Here is a 21,490-nt window from a genome sequence, read left to right on the forward strand (position 1 = left end):
TGGAAGTGATGTCATCGCACCAACACACTACCAGGTACACCGGCTGGCTGGCCATTCCTGAGTGGCACCATGCAGTCACAGTAGGCCAGCCAGGTGCTCGGAGTGGCTGGCTGCTCCTAGGCAGTGCCACACAGCCGTAGGAAGCTGGGCGGGTGGGCTGGCTGGCCACTTCTGCGGCTCCCATGCAGCCGCAGGAAGCTGGGAAGCTGGGCTGGGCGATGGAACAGGGGGATAGGGGGGGCAGGTGTCTGGTATTCAAGGAATATTTCCCCTGGACAGTCTCTCAAAATACTGGGCTGCCCAAATGAAAACTGGACATCTGGCAACCCTAGTCAGCAACTAGTGCCACCAATGTGAATGTGCTGATGTGATAGAAGCTCTTGCTACCACATAACAAACCATGCCAAAGTATTTCTATTACAAACCTGGCTGTCACTGACAAAGAGTGAAAATGGGTCACTCAAAGTTTGGAAAGACAAACAGAACCAGAAGGATGAATCTATCTCAGTCTGTCTGCCTTCTAATAAGCTCTCAGAAGCAAGAAGGGGACATGGGGAGACAGATGGTGAGTTGCCTGTGGGCAGATTCAACCAGAGTGCTGCTTGCTCCTGACCCCAACATTAGATGGAGTTCAATCAGCCATTCTACTGCACATCTTGGTAGCTTATGATGCTATGCTAAAACAACAGTTACGTTACAGTGACTGATGCAAGTAATTATTCAGTCTCCTCATTTAGTAAAGCCTACATGTCAACAACTGGCAAAAGATATATTCAGAAATCCAAAGCTCCCTGACTTCATAGATTTGCTAGGCAATTGAATAATTTTTATTTTATTTCTCCTTTAAAAAACACAGGGGAAAAAACCACAACACAACAACAAAGAACTTAGCCCTAATCCTAAGAGTTACATCAGCACGAGATACGATGAAATAGGAAAAGCTGAGTCAAGTTGTTTGAAGTTTGCTTCCTCAAGTACTTCTGAATGTTTACTTTGGGTAATTTCTATATAAAAGATTAATTTAAAAAAAATATGTATGTAGGAATTGCTCCAAAGACTGGGTTTCCCAAATCAATTCATTTTCACGACAAACTACCCCACAGGCATGAGCAAGCTTATTTTTCTTCATGTTTTCTTCAAGAAATCTAAAAAGGTGTGTGAAACATTTTTATTACCTGTAAAATACACTTACTGTAATAACTTTCGTTTCAAGTCAAGTATATAGAAGCGCCCTGGAAAGTGAAAATGGCCCTCAACCAAGCCAAGGTGAGTGGCCCCACAAACCAGTGCTGCTCAGGTCAGTCAGCTCAGTGGTGCAAACAATGGGTATTAGCTCATCCAGGACTTCTTCCTGAAAGCTGGCAGCAGAGCAGGAAAAGACAACTGGTGAAGTGATACCAACTACCATTGCTAATGGAGGTCGAGCCTAGTGGGCCCTGAGGCTCTGGCAGAGTTGCTATAGTTTGGTTATGCTTGCTCCTGACCACCAGTGGCCCTCCATAGCAGAGGGCCACCGTGAAATTTCCCTATGAGTTAAACGGCCAGTTGGTCCTGAAAAGTATAGGAGATATCTATCCACATGGAAACCAAGCAAAGCATGGTGTTAACCTTGTTGTTTCTTGCCTATACAAGAACAGACCCAATGGTCCTTGCATAATATGAGCTTTAAAAGGAAATCTGATTATCTACCATATTACTTACTTGTATGTTATGTGCCATCAAGTTGCCTCTAATCTACAGTGACCCTATGAATGAAAGGCCTCCAAAATGTCCCGTCATTAACAGACTTGCTCAAATCCTGCAAACTGGAGGATGTGACTTCTTTTATTGAGTCTAGCCATCTCACTTTAGGTTTTCCACTTTTCCTTCCGCCTTCTACTTTTCCAAGCATTATTGACTTTTCCAGAGAATTTTGTCTTCTCATAATGTGAACAAAGTACGACAGCCTCAGTTTTGTCATTTTAGTTTCTAGGGAGAATTCAGGCTTGATTTGATCTAGTACCCACTTACTTGCCTTTTTGGCCATCTATGGTATCCACAAAACTCTCCTCCAGCACTGCATTTCAAATGAATAAATTTTCTTCCTGTCAACTTTCTTCGCCATCCAACTTTCACATCCATACATAGTAATGAGGAATACCATCGTTTGGATTATCTTGATCTTGTTTCCCAGAGAGATAGCTTTATCTTTAAAGGATCTTTTCTAGCTTCCCGATAGCTGCTCTTCCAAGTCTCAATCTTCTGATTTCTTCATTGCAGCATCCCTTTTGGTTGATGATTGAGCCAAGGAATAGAAAATCTTAAACAATTTCAATTTCCTCATTGTTAACTTTAAAATTTCTTACTAGGTTTTTAAAATAATTTTTAAAACTAATTCTTAAACTCACATTCTTCATTTTATCTTATGCAGACTTAATGACACATAAAGCTTCATTAGGTAAATGTAGACAATATAGAAACAAAAATTAGTATTTTATAATCAACTTCTCACACAGCAGAAATTGTAATTGTTATTTACGAAGATTATGATATGGCATAATTAAGAGCTTTTGTTTGGGAAGAGCTGATGAGAATTTATGCTCAACTGCTGAGAAATGCTGCAAGGAAGCATTTATCAAGTATTCATGGAGGAACTATTAGTTTCCATACTTTCCAGTTTCATTTATGTTGACATCCATCAGAGTATTAAAAAGTAGCTAGTCTGACCTTGTCTATCACAGATAAAACAGCCTTCTAGGAAAATATTTTAAAAGCAAATTGCAGTGATAGTTTCAGATGCATTTTTTCTTAAGCCTACTTCCAATAACCTGCATAAAACATGGGTATAACCAAGTGCCTTTCACACAGACCATGGACTAAGCTAGTGAGGTACTGAACTGCAGAAGAACAATTATATTCCTATAAAGTAGTAAGAAGTATGGGTGTGATAATGCAATCCTAAGCAGAGTTACATCTGTACTAGAGAAGGCTTTAAGTTCATGACATGACACATCTCCTCTTTAAAAAAAAAGCCTGATGAAGATGTGCAGTGGGGTTGCACCCTACCTGCCTACTGGGTACCCCTCTCATCATTGGAAGTGAGAGGGGAGAGAGCCCTACATCATCCACCTCCTCCTCTTCTCCCCAGTCTCTCTCCTCAGGCTTTAGGCAAGCTGCTAGTATATCTTCATTGGCCTCTTCTCACCCCTTTTTAAAGGCTGTATATGCTTTATAGGAAATCCACTCCCCCTGGAAATGAGTTATTCATCAGGAGGTGGGTGCATTTTCTTTGGCACCTGTGATATGGAGTCTGGCCATGCCTCCCTTCAGCCAGATAGCAGAAAGAGGAGGTTGTTCCTTCTTGCCATGTGTGGTTCCTTCCTGGTCTTCCTATGGCCACTGCCCAGCTGAGAGGAGGGTGGAACTCTGCAGAGTGTGAGACTGAGCACCCTTTCATGGTTCACAGCAGGGCAGGGAGTTATGCCTAATATGTCTTATGCATGTTCCTCCATCCTGCCACTCTACTGTGTTATAAGAGTGTCTTGTGTTGAGCCTTCTTGACAGGCTGCCATCAAGCTTCCAGCCTGGTCCATTGCTACATGATTGAGTGCTGAGGGGCATCTAAAGTTGGGAATTGGAGTGCCCTCCTGCCCCATTCTCCCTTTTGGCCCTGATTGTCTCATCCCAGGGCACCCTCACAGAAGAGTTTGGGAGAACTTGAAGGCTTTCATACTGCCGTTCTGGTTGGTGCTAGTAAAAGTATTATATGACTTCTGTTTTCATATCCTCTAGTTTTCTTATAATGTTCAGTTAATATCTTCTTTAAATTCTATAGCCCAAAGAACAAACTTCATGATTAAATCCAAAGGAATAATCTGACACATTTTCAATAGTTATAATGGTAGTATCACCACTAAAGCTCACCAACACTAATTCCTGCCTCCAATTTGTTCCATATTAAAATAGCAAATTTCTTTCAGTCCAAGTTACCTAACTCTAATGAAAAAAGCTAACCCCTCCAAACAAAACCAAAACCCTCTAAAAACAGAGGGTTTGCACCTTATAGTGCAATGGTAAAGACAAATTTGTACTTACCAGGAATTGGGGTACCTGAATAATTCCATATCTGGGACTGTGCAAAAAGCCTTCTTTGAGGAAAGCAGGGGAGCTTTCCAGAAGGTATGTGTAAAATCATGTATGTGCATCTACACAGAAACCAAGTAAGAAGGAGGAAGATATCATGCTAACCTGCCATCAGATGGCCTCACGTTGCTAAAAATCTATGTTTACTTCTAAAATCTTTTTTAAGAAGTGAACTTCAATATTAAGTAGAAATATTCTCATTCACTGATATTAACCTTAACATATGAAGCAACTTGATGAAACTTGGCATTTCGCTGATCCTAAATTAAATTCTTTGTCTTCATTTTATATAAAAGCTTGAATTCTAATAATCTGGGACAGTTACATAACGGTACTTCAAAGCACAGAGCTAACCAAGGAGCTACAAAGAAACATCTTTGCCTTGGGCAATCACACTCCAGTGACTCATTCAAGTGACCTTATTTGCTCATTAGAAGCTCTAGGTGCAGGTTGCAAATGTCAGGGAGCTTAAATTTACATCTTTAAGAAATACAACTACCTGAATTTTAATGTTAATATTCCAGAGATCTCAGAACACATCTAGCATTATTTACTTAGCTAGCCAGCTGACACATTCCTCCATCCGTGCTAGGAATCTGCTTCACTCTAGCTATTAAGCTGTTTTGATGCTTTGTGCAGTACATGAAACTAGAAGCCTTATAAGAGAATGAACATATTTTCCCTTGCACAATTTAAATAACTTTTAAAAAAGAATTCAACATATGTTTCAGGCACAAATGAACAATGGCAGTGACATTATCATGCACGCTGAAGGGCAAAAACTAAGAGATTCCCCTTTATACATAGAAACCATTTCTGTGATGTTCCATGGCAGCCCCGTCCCTAATCTATTAACCATCCCATCCTGTGTACTAAAGCCATTCTGTTACTCCTCAGTGCCTATTTTCCAGACTGCTTATGCTCCCATCTGGGTGATGCAGGATGGGGTAATGGAATAATCATGCACCACTAGAACATAGTCCTGCACTTAACAGTCTACTTCTTCCTTGGGAAAGAAGAAAAACTACCTAGTTCTCTGGTGTTTCTGCAACTCCTGCTCTTCTTGTAGGGAATATTAAAAGAAGGGCAAGTGAACACAACAAAAACAAAACTAAAGCAATACATTAAATGTTATAGATGATAAGTCTCATCTACCGCTCTGAGGCGGTAGATGAGACTTATCATTTTGTTGTCTGTTTGCCTGCTCAGAATGGGAAGTGCTGTCTCCTGTGACAACATCAGAAGAGCCCTGCTGAATAAGATCAATTTTTCATGTAGTCCAGCATCTTGTTTCACAGTAGCTGGACATCTCAAGGTATTGGTACTGCTTGAGGCCAACATCCCTTAAAGACTGCCTTCTCCCATATGAACTTACCTGTCCATGCTGGTCATCTTTGGAGGCTCTCTGCACAGGACATCTTTGGAGGCTCTAATACAGATCAGTCTCAAGGGTAGTCCTGTGCAGAGTGAGTTACAGTAATCCAATCTGGAGGTGACTGTTGCTTGGATCACTGCAGTTAGGTCGGGGGTCAAGAAATAGGGGACTAGCTGCCTGACCTGATGAAGACAGAAAAATGCAAATCTGGCAACTGCTGTGACCTGGGCCTCCACTGACAGAGAGGCATCCAGAACCATGTTCAGACTCCTTACCGTCGGCACTGGTGTTAATGGTGCCCCATCGAGGGCTGGGAGCCTAATTCCTGAGTCCATCAACCCACGGACCAAATGCAGGATTGCCCTTTTGTTTTGTCTGGCATTCCCTCAGTGATCCCTTCTTCCTGACCAATGTTTTTGTATGTGTATTTTAGCTCTAGTTTAAAGATGGGTTTTTTTGGTTGGTTTTAGATGTGATTTTTTTAAAGTATGTTTTTAATTCATTAGTGGTCATAATAGCCATTATGAGGGCAGAAAGGTCAGGTATAAATTTTGTAAAATAAATAAGAGTCTTGAATAGCAGAGTTACATGCTGGTCATGGGACACACATGGTAACTGAAGTCTGGATACAGCTCACCAGGGAGTCAGGCAACAGAAAAGGCATGATGGGGCTCTGGAATTCATCCTTTCTTTCATTTTTGTACTGTCAAACTAAGTTGTAAGCTTGTTATGTAAGTATCTATCTGTTCGCTAACTGAGTAAGCAAACACACACGGATGGCATAAATAACTTTTACTGACCCCAATACAGCTAAGAGATTGCATGCCATAATTCCTACATATGCTTCCAAGAATGATACCATATGTACTTTGTTTCACAATGTGCAGCAAACACAATCCACGATTCATAAACATATGCATTTACAAGTATAAAACTGTTGTTTTGAGTCACTATCCCAGAATTTACACTTAACTCACAAATATAAATTAAGTGTTTTCACTGAAGTGTGAAATCAAATTTTAAACACAGAATATATAAAACTTAATTTCTAGTAATGTGTTTATTATTATGAACTACATTTTTAATGTTACTCAACAGTTAAACAAAGGATATTTTCCTGGTGTGTGTACACCCACTCTGTAATCTGTAAAGCTTTTAGATGGGTGGAAATTGAATATAAACAAGAGATTTGCCCTCTCAAAAGCAATGACTTTGTTTGATTCATGTTTTTCACTCACGTAAGCCTGAAAAAGATTTAAAAGGACATTTTTTAATTGGAGTCCATGTTGCCGCTATACTGTGTTCAACCAAGAAACTGTTAAGAAAGGAAAAGGAAAAGGGAAAAAGTTTAAATGTACATAGCACATTTCTTGCAGTGTAACTATATAACCATTCAGATCATAAAACTATGGCGTTAACTTTTAAAGAGCCAGGTAAGCTGTAAAAGAAAAAAGGAATAACATGTCAGTTTATATATTTCACTTGAGCTATAGAAAAAAGGTGAGGAGAGAACTTTCCTCACAATGACATGTGAAGATAAAATTATTTCAAAGGTGCCTGTTCTTTTCTTTACGGCTCTTTCAAGTATGTTCCTTCTTGTTTAGACCAACAGATAGACTGATGGAGATTTAATGCTACACAGAATTTTACTGTTGACAAGAATATTAAGAGGTGTGGCAAGGAAATACTGCCCAAGTTGTTTTGAATGGTAAACTGTTTGCCAATTTCTTTGTCCGTTTCATTCCAGAGCAGGAACTTGGAACCATGCAAGCCTAGAAAGTGCCTCCTTGCTTAACAAACAAGAAAACCCCAAAATGAACACCTGATGATGTAAACCATTATAACAGGGCAAATTATTTTCAGTAAGTATCTCTGTAGCATATTTACAGTACAGCTTGTTACACATGTATTTTAGAAGATGAACTTTGCTGACAGGCATTAAAGAAGAACAGTTTCAAGATGAGAAGAGGTAAGATATAATCATGGCTCAAGTTGTATGCTGTTGCTCCCCTTGTGATTCTCTCTGACTACTGTGGTGAGTATTCTCTGCTACTAGTATTTCCACATGGAACTGCTAGTGGCAGAGGAAGCAAGTACCAGTACTGAGGACAGCTTCCACAGTGGCCAGACAGACGCACAACATAAACAACATCATAAGATCCCTGCCTGAGGATGAGCACATGACTTCAGGCTGGAGTGGGGCTATTATGTTTGTACATCTGAATGCTATGACTTTTAAATGCTAGACGTTTAAATGTACCACTTCTGTGTTTGGAAAGATTATTAAGAAAAAACAGAGCCTAATCAAATTAATGTAACACAAAAAGTGTTCAGGAAAGAAAAAAAAGATTAAACAAGGAAATCAAGAATGAGAACTGCGGAAGATGGCAGATTCTTAATGATTGCGATCACCATTGGAGAAAAGAATCTTCTGCTAGTAAACTCTAGTTTACAAGCCAGCAGTTCTTAAGCATATAACAGAGTAGGTTTCCTCAGTACTTAGAATTAAGACTTACTTAGAATTGAGTAAATATACATAGGGTTGGATTATGGGAGGAATGAAGAATTCAGGTAGAAGCAGAAGGCTGGTTTGAACAGTAATTTCCTTGAAAAATTCTGAACCAACCTTTATGTGGGTGGCTTTCGGAAGTACGCAATATTATTGGGAGTATATTTATTTTTCTAATGACAATGTTTTTTCCTGTCAGGTTCACAAATGAGATTTTAAATATCCAAGATCTAGAATGATTTGAAAAAACATATTGAATGTTCCAGAACCAACATGTTTAGACATTTCAGCAGTTTGTATTACCTCCTGAAAATTCATTCAGAGAGAGAAAGAACACCGTAACATAAGCTGTTGCTGGATCTGATTTAGACTCCACTGATCTTTTACATGGCAAAAAGCACAGCACTTCTAATGGAATTCTGTAACAATGGATATCCCAATTAGGGATGTGCAATTCGGGTTCGGTGTCGAGTAAAAATTACTGAATTTTACATGATTAGGTAAAATTTGGTATCATCAAATTTAAGTTTACTGAATGTATTTGGTAAAATTTGATAAAATTTGGGAGGCGTGGAAATGCATTTCCTTGCTGTTTTTTTGCAAAGAAGCAGTGCTTCCTGTCTTTTTTTTGCCAGATGGGAGGGAGGAGGAGAAGGGAGAGGGAGTGAGTCAGAGGCAGAAGGGGGAAGGGAGTGTGAATGACCAATCCTTGCAGCAGCTCTTCTTCTCTGGCCAACAGGATTCTCCAGAAGGAGAGTGCCTTTTAAAAACTGCTTGAAGGAGTTAAATTAGGAGGCTTGCTTCAGCCAGCCTCCATTTTGCTCTGACCTGGAGACTGACACTGCCTGCTTGCTGCTGCTGGCTATTGGCTTTCTCTCCTGGCCTGCTTTGGACTGTGACTGGATCCTGCTTCCCAGGGAGTGGAATAGATTCCTGGCTGCTGTCTGGTATGAGAGTCATAGACTCACTAAGTTTTTTCTCTCTTTGGGGGGAAGGAGTTGACCTGGTGTCTGGGAGGATAGGGATGAGGGAGGGAAATGATTTTTTAGTTTTCATTTTAAAAACTGGTTTTTGCAATTCGGTTTCGTTTTCCCGGCCATGTCGGACGCTCCTCTCCGCAGGTCCGGGAGGAAGCGGCCGAGCAGCCTGACTGGGTGGCTGACCTGCGAGGGTTAACCCCCAGGATTCCCAGGTAGGGGGTCAGGGTCCGGAGTGCTGCGGGAAGAGCCCCCTGAAGTCGATCCAGGGGGTAAATAGCCCGTCTGCTCCTATGGAGGCTGGCAGACTTGTGAAGCACATCGCGTGCTGCCGGGCCATGGAGAACGGCAATAAGCAGATTTAAGGTGAAAACCTGTAAGTAAGTGGATCCCTTCTGTTACTCTAAGCGTATGCGAAGGATTGGTGGGAGTTGAAGCTTAAGAAGACTCGGATATCTTCCCCTTCATTGAGTTTTGGAACTTAGTTGGCGGACTCCCCCCCCCCCTAAGATGGCGACGAAAAAGCAGAGCCCTGCTGTGGGCAAATCGGTTTCGGCTGTGTTGTAGGGGAAGGGAGAGACTCTTGAAGAGGTGGTTAAACGGTCGGTCGTTGAAGCTATGAAGCCCTTTGTTGATAAGCTAAATGAAATCGGACAAAGGGTTGGCTCGGTTGAAAATGAAGTGAAAACCATTAAAGATGTAGTGCTCAAGGCAGAGGAATCTGCTCGTGAAAATGCAACACTCATGAGAGCTACAAACAAAGAAGTAAAGCTTTTGGAGAATCAATTGATAAGACTACAAGTGGATCGTGCTCAGACGGTATTGTGTTTACAGAATGTGAAGGAGGAGGAAAGTGAAAATTTAAAGGATTTGGTGTCGGAACTTTTGGCGTCATTCGCAAAGGCAACTAAAGAAGAGTTAAAAAGCGATATTCTGGAAGTCCGTCGGACATCTTCAAAATATGCAACGAAGCGTCAGCTGCCTCGCGAGGTTATTATTGATTTTTCATCTAAGAAGACTCGGGACACCATTTTATACAATTCGACCAACGTGGACTTGGACTTTCTTGGCAACAAGGTTAAGATATTGAAGGACGTTCCATTTCTAGCTCGGAAAAGAAGATTGAAATACAAAAGGTTTGCAGCTCTTCTGAGAAATCGTGATATAAAATACAAATGGTTATTTCCGGAAGGCATCTGGTTTAGATATAAAGACCAAGCCTACAAGATAATATCGGAAGTACAGCTGAAGGATTTTGGGCTTAATCATCAAGAGTTCGAGCAAGAAGATCCAGAATCTGAAGGGGGGAGTGGGGAGGAGGGAGTGAGCGCAGCTATTGTAGCTGTTCAAAGAGAACTGAGACCGAGACGCGGGGGGGAGGGGAGAAGACCTGATCCTGACTGTAGTTTGTATCGTATAAGATCTACCAATCTAATAGCATATTAGAAAGTTTAACTTTAAATAATTGTATTATGAAGGGAATTCAATACTTGTAGTTGTAGTTTGTGTTCTTATATTGTTTTTTCCCTCTCCCCTTGTTTCCTTTTTCTGTTTGTAGTTTTGATGTTAGTAATTAGAAAATAAATTTAAAAACAAAAACAAAAAAACCCTGGTTTTTTGCTGTGTGTGTGGGAAGGGTTTTGGTTGGGCTTTTGTGTAGGGGGGGCTAATTTCAGGCTTTTGAAGTTGGTTATATTTACTGTTCATTTTGTTGCTTGTTTTTCTGGAGGGGTTGTTTTATCCTGTTTGGAGCAATTTGTTTGGAATTGTATAGTTCCTGTTAATTTTATTAAATTTGTCAGGATCTCTTTTAACTCTGGTTAAAATTTGTCAGGATCTCTTTTAACTCTGGTTAAAATCGTAGTTGTTAAGCTTTTTCTCCCTCCAGGTCCAGATGTTGTTTTGACCGCATTTTCCATGGGAGAGGATACTTCTTATCTGTCTCTTCAGCCAAAGACCTTGACAACCCGAGCCTTCCCACGTCCACGTTGTCAACATACAGAACTGTGGGGGGAGGCTGGGAACGAGGGGTTTGATGTATTGCCAGTTTCGTTTTGTCTCTCATTCTCAACAACATCTGTGTTCAGTCAAGATCCTTTTTAGGCCTTGGAATATGGATACTTGTGTCAGAGCCTAGTCTCTCAATAAACCTTTTGAAATCAAGAAACTTGTGCTTCTTACAGAAGGGGGAGACGAACTCTAGATAACGGGGATTCCATAGTCTGACAAAATTCGCTTGTTCTTCTGGGGAGGAGTGTTTCCCACCCTGTTGCTGGGCTTTCTTTGTAGAAGTTTGGTAGGTGTTTTTTTCCCCTGGGTTCTGTTTTCTGTTGGCATAGAAGTTTGGTTAGGTGTTCAATTGTTGTTGGTTGTTCTTCTGGGGGGGTGTTTGTTGGGGTGCTTGGTTCAGTTTGCAAATAACAACAACAACTGCGCTTATATACCGCTCTTCTAGACAGATCAGTGCCTCATGCAGAGTGATGAACAAGTCAGTGTTATTATTATCACCACAATACAGCTGGGGAACTGGGGCTGAGAGGAGTGGTTTACCCAATGCCACCTACTGAGCTCATGGCAGTAGTAGGATTTGAATCAGGAAAGTGCTGATTCACAGTCAAACCACTTAACCACTGTGTACTCTCTCCTAAGAGAGTTGTGAAGTGTGAAATTTTATAGTGTTTTTAAGATTGGCTAGTTGTTGATTTTCCCAATAGGGAACAGTTGAGCTTGGAGGTGGCTGGGGGCACCTTCTTTGGGAAGCTTTAAAATAGCCCCTTATGGTCCGATTTTCATGAAACTTGTGGGGTCATTAGAGAACAGTTAGGAGTAGGACTGCTGCAAATTCAATGGATTCTGCTTGCAAAATGCCACCCCAGCCCCCTGGATAGCCCCCAGATAGTTTTCCCCACAGGGGAAATGCTGGGAATGCCTTCTTTGGGGGGGCCATAAAATGCCCCTTCTGGGTACAATATGCATAAAATGGGAGGGGTTATTAGAGGATAGTTAATAGGAAGTCCCCTGAAAATTTGGTGAAATTTGATCCAAAAATGACCCCCTCCAGGCTACTGGAAATTTCTGAATTGAATTTCTCATAGGAAATAATGGCCAAATTTTACTGCATTATCTAACTGAACTGGAGAATAAATTCAGTATTCCCTAGATTTTTTCCTCAGATTGGTTTTACTGAACCGAAACAACCATTTTTTTTCCTGTGCACACCCTTAATCCTAATATTATTTTGCCATTACTCACTTTTAAAATGTATGTAACAGAGGGCATGAACCAAAATACGAATCAAAAGTCATCATGAACTGGGCCGATTCATAGTTCGTGTACCAGTGGTTCATAAGAGCCCATTTCTGATGAACTGCTATGAACTTTAGGCTGGCTCATTTGGTTTGTTTTTGGTTCATCATTGCAGACAGTCTGGCGCCGATCAATTAGTTTCCTAGGCAAGAGGGGGGATGGGCTTTCTGCAGCCCCGGAAGTGACCTGCTGCCCCAGAAGTGACATTTTCATGAACCAAACAAACCCATTTTTCAAACTGGGGCAAGTTCGCGAAAGTTTGTGGTTAGTGAAACATGACAAACCACGAACTGCATGACTCGGTATTTTCCTGATTTGTGCCCACCTCTAGTATGTAACAATTCTGTTTTGATGGAGTAAGATTAGATGCAGTCAGATTGATTATAGGTGGTAGCTTCAGGGCCAGGAAGAATAGAAGGCAGATTTATTTTATGTCAATCTCATCATAGATATTGTCCATTCCCTTGAATGCTGAGTATTAACAAAAGGAATATGCTCTCAGAAATGAGCTGACCACCAAATCTGAAAAGCAATTAACAGCGCACTGTTACTTTTGACTAAGTAGTTTAGTACGAAGTGAATTTTATAAGCACTGGTCATTTTATGAAATTCCATGTATTGGTTGTAATTCTTCCTCTTGCTAACACAAGTACCTAAACACACATTTTCTCAGTATCTCTTATAGTTATTATTGCTAAGAATTTATACAGCCCTTTTTGAACTGTTCCATGTAACTGAGTAGTTCTTGCAATTACCTGTAATTCAATCAAACATTATCTGACCTGTTCATAGGATCTATTAGTTGGCTAGTTGTAAAGATAACTAGAATCTTGATATTCAGGAGGCAAAAAGAACAAATTAACCAAAATATTTTTCTAAAGTCAGGAAGATATTTACATCAATATGTTGCCACAATAATTTTTAAAAATTCAGAGATATATTAACTTTAATAACATTTTTTCAAGATCTCAAATAGAAGGGGATGGAGATATTCCAATACAATAAACAGGATGTGATTCTGGATTATTTTTGAAAATATGTTAGGGGCATTACAGTGCATAATAAAGAGCTGTTTTGCAATGTTTAGATGCAGTTTCTTTGATACTGAAGTTCTAAACATACAAAATGTTAGTGACAAATACCTAACATTTTTACTGTATATTGTTTACCTGTGGAGATGCAAGCCAGCCACATCTTTCTTCCAATTTGTTCATATCTCTGTCAAATGCATTTAGGAATCTATAGCGAAGAAGTTGATCGTCAGCTAAATGAAACTGTCTCCTAGCATAATGGTAGCTTTCATTATTGCCTCGTCTGGGAAAGTCTAACCATTCTGGATGACCAAACTCGTTTCCTATATTTAAAAAAATACAAATGAAAGCATGCAAATAAATGTATTTGCAACAATGCTCACTAGTTTGACACATTATTCCAAGCTATATTTTATTTTTCAAACAATATTTGAAATATTTTCAAATGCTGTACATTTTCAAATGCTGTACTATAATGACCCTTCTATTAGACTGTAGAAATTCTGACTACTAATTAGTATGTTGATAGGTGTGCCCATAGTATGCTTTAAAGATCACAGACATAGAAGATAGCATAGATTTTATAACAAGCCAGTTTAGTGTAGTGGTTAAGAGTGCGGGACTCTAATCTGGAGAGCAGAGTTTGATTTCCCCACTCTTTCCACTTGAAGCCAGCTGGGTGACCTTGGGCTAGTTGCAGTTCTCTGGAGCTCTCTCAGCCCCACCCACCTCACAGGGTGTTTGTTGTGGGGATAATAATAGCATACTTTGTAAACCGCCCTGAGTGGGCATTAAGTTGTCCTGAAGGGCGGTATATAAATCGAATGTTGTTGTTGTTGTTGTTAATGTTGCTAACAAGGAAATAATAAAAAATTGCAAAGCAAAATTCTTCATCTTTACTATGTTTATCCAAGGCTGTAGGAAGCTCTACTTTCCAAAGTTCCTCCCTGAACCATTAAAATACAGACATAATCTTTTAATATTGCTAATAATTCAAAGAAAGTTCTCCTTTAGTTTCCATATCATTTGTGATATAGTTAAGAGAAATCAAGTTTTAAGTGAATAGTAATAGCTGGCCCTAAGACCCTAAGCAGTAAAGTCCTTAAAGTAAAAGAAGACATACTACTTTACATGCCCAATCTTTGAAAAGACGCTGAAACAAATATACTTGTTCATACACAGAAAAAATGAGTAAGTTCTCTAGAAAGGGATGCTCCTCTCTTTCCTATTATTAGGAGCCAAGGAAAATCTGCAGCCAGACAAAGGGTCTTCAAGGATGACAGAAGTTCGTGAAACACTGTGTTCTGTTCAAACTAATTCTCTTCTTACTATGTGCTGGCTGGTTGTAGAGGACAAAGAAACACATAACTGACTGAGCGAACAGAAAAGAGCAGGAGTCCAGTAGCACCTATAAGACTAACAAAATTTATGGTAGGGTATGAGCTTTCGTGAGTTGCAGCTCACTTCTTCAGATACCTTTACATGCCCAGTCTTTGAAGACTAACCTTTGTAAGTCTTATAGGTGCTAATGGACTCTTGCTCTTTTCTACTGCAATAGACAGACTAATACGGGCACCCATCTTGATCTATAACTGACTTAGACACGCTTAAGATTGCCAGAGACCATCAAACCTTCACTTACACAAGAATTAGATCAAGATGGGTAGCTGTTAGTCTGTCTGTAGCAGTAGAAAAGAGCAAGAGTCCAGTAGCACCTATAAGAATAACAAAATTTTTGGCAAGGTATGAGCTTTTGTGTGTCACAGCTCACTTCTTCAGATTAAGCTAGAATGTGAACCCATCTGTCCTTATATCTTGGAGAGTGGGGTGATTGCAGAAGCTGAATGATAATAGCTGGTGAATGACAATGGAAGGTGTAATTGAATAGTGTGGGGTATGTAGAGGGATTGTGGGTATAGAGAATAGCATTGGTAATGAGACAGGAAGCCAATGTCTCGATTCAGTCCAGGTGGATGCATTGTCTTGAGTTTCGTCACCAGTTGCAATTCAGCAGTCTTTTTCTAATCTCCCTTTGAAATTCCTCTGCAGTATAACTGTTACTTTTAGGTCAGCAACTGAATGTCCTGGAAGGTTAAAATTTTTCCCCACTGGTCTTTCTTTCTCTTCCTTCCTTCCTTCCTTCCTTCCTTCCTTCCTTCCTTCCTTCCTTCCTTTAAATATGTTTTATTAGTTTTTCCATTAGGGGTAGGGGAAAGGGGGAAAACAAGAGACAAAAATATCATACATTCTGCTTGAAACAGCATTCTGCTTATACACATTTTCCACACTGCTCATCACTTAACTGTGATTGCTAGTAAGAAATTAAAATATTGCCTTCATATAATTACTACATTCGAATCTTTATATTTGTTTCTCATCCAGTTGTAAAAGGGGGTCCATGGTGCAGCAAAGTCTTCTTCCATTTGTCCTTTCATTAGTAAACTTAGTTTGTCTAGTTCTGCATTCTCCATTATCTTCGTTATTAGCTTCTCCTGCTGGGCTATTACTGGTCTTTCCCAATAAAATACTAGTAGAATTCTTGCTGCTGTCACTACATGTATAATAAACTATTTCTGATCTTTGTCCAAATCTTCTGGTATACAATTTAACAAAAATATTTCAGATTTCAATGGAATCGGGCCCTCCTGGACAGCGGACAAGGCTCCTGCTGACAGGGGCCATTTTTGCTGGCCCACAAAGGACAAAGCGGCGTTGGTTCTTCTCCCGACATTCAACTGTGCACTGGGGGGCGGAGCTGTGCCTGCAGAAGGCGGCTCCACTGTCCCTTAGGAGCTCAGTCGGTGTCTGTTGCTCAGTGGTGAAGGACGTGTTTGCCTTCTCTCTGTCCAAGCAGGCCGGCTGAGGGACGAGTCAGGAGAGAGAGCGAGAGGCGACCACAGAGCTTGATGAGCTGCAGGCCAGCTGGGAAGCGGCGGCGGCAGCGGCATCAAAAGGATACTGTGGCATCAGGTGGCCTGCAGTTCATCGGAGCGACATCAAAGGCTGAGAATGGCTGTAGCAGCTCTGTTCGCCTCTGACGTGGCCGCAAGGTTCTGTGAGCAGCTGTAGGGGGCATTTAGGCTGCAGCTTTTAGTTAGTGACTGGGGCTGTTTTAGGCGATTTGGAGGTCTTCTAGCTACATGCCTTTACCGCCTCCATTGCGTGGTGGTGAGCTGCGTGGCGCAAGCCTCCCAAGCCATCAGGCCATTTAGGGGCCTCAGTGGCATCAATTAAACGGCCTTATTTTTGTTAAGGGTGTGCCTTGCTCTTTATAGGCTTATTCAGTTACTTTGCCCAACTGCCATTTGGGCGGTTGAATTTTTGACGGTGACCATTTTGGGCAGTAGTACTCAGTGCTGTGTTCTGAGGCGGCCATCTTAGGTGCATTAATTGAGCATTCCTGCAGTTGGCAGCCATCTTAGGAGGGTTTTTTTGGCGGTCAATTTAGGCAGTTTATCGCTCGCAATGCCCAAGGGTAAGGCAAAGGGGCCCTCAAAGGGCAAACAGCCAGCTCGCTGGCCGGCTCCAAAAGGGGCTGTTCCTGCTTTGTCCTCTTCTAAGGATGAGGATTTCTCTCTGCAGGACATCAGGGCATGCTTGGCTGCCCTGGAGCAATCTCAAGGTGCGTGTCTGAGGGCACAGGTAGGTCTACTGCTAATCAGCCTTTGGCCTGGCCATGGGAGCCATAGGCTATGGGCAGTATCCCTTCCACGATTTCCCCTTCACACACACCATCATCTCAGGCAAGTGTATCGCAAGCTTCAGCCACAGCTTCCTCAGGGTCATCCTGTGCACAGCCTTTTTGGTGGGGTCAATTTGGGGGTCAGGCTCCTACTACGCAGGTGACAACAGCCAATGCACCTTTTGGGTGGTATGGTGGGGCTAAGCAGTCTTGCCAGGGCTATCCCACAATGCTATGGAACCCTTACCAGGGAGGAATGGGGTATGGCTCAGTACCATTTAGTACTCTGCCTTTTGGGGACACTACGCTCCCTCTGGGTGATCATCTCACGCAAGCTACTAGGGCTAAAATCTTGCATGGGGAATATGTGGATCTCTTTACGCTTCTCTTCAGGGAGCTGGAGAAGAAGGATAAGGAGGATCTAGATGAAAAGGATAAGGAGAAGCTTAAGCGTAGAAAGTTGGACAGTAACTGGTTGAATTGGTTACTGGGTATGCTGATCTACGCTGGGGTTTTGGTGCATGCACAACCTTGGAGGGTTGTCCCCCTTTTTCAATACACTGATATTATTTTCATGGGATATACAGACTTCTCAGGTGGAGCATGGCTCCAGTATGATGAGGAGTTCTGGATGAGGGCCACCCATAATCCAGGTATGCTGTGGGACTGAATTCACCAGCAGTTGTGGCTGTAGGTCATGTCCCATACTAAGCTCAATTTGGGTGACCGATCTGACAGTGGTCATCTAGTTCACAAGTCTCAGGCTTTGATTAGCTCCCGTGTTCCTGCGGGGCAGGTGGTTCAACCCCGCCTACTTTGTTGAGAGTACAGTTACCAGGGGGAATGTTCCAGGAAATCTTGTAATTTCTGACACCAGTGTCCGATCTGTGGTGGACCATACCTGTTCATGTCTTGCCCCAGGCAATCTAGAAGGGGGGGCAGATGTAGTGGTGGAGGAGGTGCAGGAAGCAGTAACCAGCAGCAGGTTAATGAAGGGACCCAGCCCAATAAGGGTGAGGGTTCTTAGGCAACTGTTGGAAGATTATCCTAGGCGACAGGACGCCTTGTTTCTGTTAGATGGTTTTCAATTTGGTTTTCGAATTCCATTTCAAGGCACCAGGATTCCCTTTACGTCGACTAATCTTCGGTCCACTGTTGGCATGGAAGAGATTGTTCGTGCCAAAATCGCTACGGAATGTATGGAGGGCTGGGTCTTGGGTCCCTTCCCATTACCCCCGGTGCCCTGTTTGTGGGTTTCCCAACCTTGGTGTGGTGCCCAAGAAAGCAGTGGGTGAATTTAGTTTAATTCACCACCTGTCGTACCCCAGGAGGGGTTCTGTGAATGATGGCATTCCTGAGCACTTATGCTCAGTTCGCTACACTACATTTGACCAAGCGGTCAGGGTGGTGCAGCGATGTGGGGTAGGAGTGGAGATGGCGAAATATGACATTAAGTCAGTTTTTCATCTTCTCCCTGTTCATCCAGAAGATTTTGAGCTGCTGGGCTTTTCTTTCAAAGGCCAGTACTATATGGATAGGGCATTCCTTATGGGGTGCTCTATATCCTGTGCGGCCTTTGAGTGTTTCAGCTCTTTCCCTGAATGAGCCTTGCAACATCGGCTTCATTGCCGGGATACGGCTCATTACCTGGATGATTTTCTTTTTGTGGGGCCAGCGGGCACCGGTCAGTGTGCCCACCTCTTGGCTGGCTTCGTCAGTCTGGCCAATGAATTGGGAGTTCCCCTGGCACATGAAAAGACTGAAGGCCCCTCAACAACCTTAACTTTTTTGGGCATTGAATTGGACACTGTCCACCAGGTATCATGCTTGCCTGCTGACAAATTTAGGGATCTTCGTGCCAGACTGGCTGCGTTTAAGTTGGGGTCCGAGGGCCTAAGGAGAGGCTTGGCACTGCCCGTGGCAGATCAGAGTTGGAAAAAGGGAGTAGGCTGGTGAGCACCCTTGGCATTGCCCCAGTAGGGGGAGTGGGGTCTGTCTGGATCGGCTGGTGGGCTTCATGGCGACTGGCTGAGAGGGCAGACTGACGCTCGGACCCCCGGACAAATCCTTCCCTCAGCTTCATGGCGGAGTGGTTGGAGCTTTAAGGGGGGGACTATTTGCCTGGCTGGCCAGGTTACAGCCATGCACTTGGATGGCTCACACCTGGGGCATTGGGGCTCGCACAGACAGGTTGAGGTGGCAGTCCTGGCGCGAACACCTGGGCTTGACCTGTACCGCAGTTAGATCCCTTGCCATATTGACAGTTGTTGTTCTGTATTAATAAAAGTGGCCCTTTATTACCCAAGCCTTGTGTCCACCTCTTTTTTCCTGACTGGGTGGGCAATTACAATCTGTTAAAATGTTTGTAAGAATCTATGAACCATTATCCAAAATTTACGTACCTCTTTGCAAGACCACCACATATGATAAAATGTTCTCTTATGTTTCTTACACTTCCAGCAGTTATTAGATACGTTTTTATACATTTTAGCAAGTCTATCCGGTGTTAAATGCCATCTATAGAATATCTTATATAAATTTTCATTAAACGCCATAGGCTTGGTTATTTTAACATTCACTTTCCATATCTTATTCCATTGCACTGGATCAATACTATATCCTAAATTTTGTGTCCATTTGTTCTTATATTCTTCTACCCCTTCATTTTTCTTCATTTGCATTAGAAATACATACATCTTTTTAATCAGTTTTTCATCCGAGTCACATAACAGATTTTCTTTTTTTTTAAAAATTTTATTGGTGAGTTTGAATTTTCAAATTTGATACATACGTTCCCTTCATATCTAATTAGTTCTGTTCCCCACCCTTTTCCTCCCCCCTCCCTATTGACTTCCAACAGCTTTCCAACACTTGCCCCCTTTTATTGCTTAATTCTATTTCACTTATATTTTCCTGCAACACATAGATCATAATATCTCTTACTCTAAGCATATTCTAATTCTTTTATGCATATACTCTATCAAATATACTATCAATATAGTATTTGTTATATACTATACCATCCAATATAGCATAGCATGCATTGTAATATAACATAACATATATTTATCTGCAACACACAGATCATAATATCTCTTACTCTAAACATGTTCTAGTTCTTTTATGCATATTCTCTATCAAATATACTATCAATATAGTATGTTATATACTCTTCCATACAATATAGCATAGCATGCATTATAATATAGCATATCATAACATCCCAATATAGTATGCAGTGTGATATACTAACACCATACATCATAATATATTATATATAGTATATAGTATAAATTTTCTAAAGTATCAATTTTACTTTTCCTTTGTTAAACTATATATTCTAAATCAAATTTTCTTAATCATAAAATTAGCTTAGATTGTTATAATTAAATTTCCTCCTTAATGGTAAAGTCACTTCTCTCCTCCATTTACAACACCACCCTTTAGAAATTCGCAAACTGCCACAGTTCTCCTTTCACATCCCATTTTTTCTCTAAATATTGTTTCAATTTCCCCCAATCAGCAATATACTGTCCTAGGTCAAGATCTTTAAGCTTCCTTGTCATTTTGTCCATTTCTGCCATGTACAGCAATTTGTAAATCCAGTCTTCTATGGTTGGTATTTCTTGTACTTTCCACTTCTGCACATACAAAAGTCTTGCCGCTGTAGTCATGTAAAATAGCAATGTTCTATACTGCATTGGAACAACTTCCATCCCCAAGTTCAGTAGCAACAATTCTGGGTTCTTATTTATTTGAATTTGTAAAATCTCATTAATTACTTCAGTTATATCTCCCCAATATTGCTTAGCTACTTCACAAGTCCACCACATATGGTACAATGATCCTTCATGCTTTTTGCATTTCCAGCATTTGTCTGACATATTCATATTCCCTAGCACAATTTTCTTTGGTGTTAAGTACCATCTGTAGATCATTTTGTATACATTCTCTTTAATATTCGTACAAGTTGAAATCTTCAGTGTATTTTTCCACAGGTGTTCCCACGCCTCCATTGTTATTTCTTTATGAAAGTTTATTGCCCACTTCACGAACTGGATTTTAACTGTTTCATCCTCCGTATGACATTTCAGATGTAGTTTTAAATCTTAGATATTTCTTTCTTGCCTTCTTGTAGCATCACTTCTTCTAATTCAGAATTTTCCATTCTTATACCTCCTTTTAAACAGTCCGAGTTATAAAGATCTCTGATCTGTCTATATTGAAACCATCCATAACAAGGAGACGACTCTTCTTCTGTTTTTATTCTTAGCATTGAATGTTGTACTTGTGTTATCTCCTTGTAGGTTAAATGTTGCTGATCATTGTCGACAGTTCCCGGATCTATTACTTCATACGGAACCACCCATGAAGGAATTCCATCTTCCATGTAAACCTTATATTTTTTCCAGACTGTGAAGAGGCTTCTCCGAATATAATGGTGCAAAAACATCGAGTCCGCTTTTGCTTTATCATACCACATGTATG

At 41.2% G+C, this 21,490-nt stretch overlaps 1 protein-coding gene across 1 annotated transcript in view; it reads right to left on the reverse strand.

Annotated features, from left to right (window-relative positions):
- GBE1 (1,4-alpha-glucan branching enzyme 1) overlaps nt 1-21,490 on the reverse strand; it is a 272,853-nt gene that overhangs the window by 18,235 nt on the left and 233,128 nt on the right. Inside the window, exons 13-14 of the mRNA XM_054973553.1 lie at nt 13,459-13,643; nt 6,611-6,741 (exon numbers count right to left, since the gene is read on the reverse strand). Of these exons, the coding sequence (XP_054829528.1) occupies nt 6,611-6,741; nt 13,459-13,643 (316 nt within the window). The remainder of the gene's footprint in view (nt 1-6,610; nt 6,742-13,458; nt 13,644-21,490) is intronic.

The sequence above is a fragment of the Eublepharis macularius genome, chromosome 3 (assembly GCF_028583425.1).
Source record: "Eublepharis macularius isolate TG4126 chromosome 3, MPM_Emac_v1.0, whole genome shotgun sequence".
In the NCBI taxonomy this organism is placed as follows: Eukaryota; Metazoa; Chordata; class Lepidosauria; order Squamata; family Eublepharidae; genus Eublepharis; species Eublepharis macularius.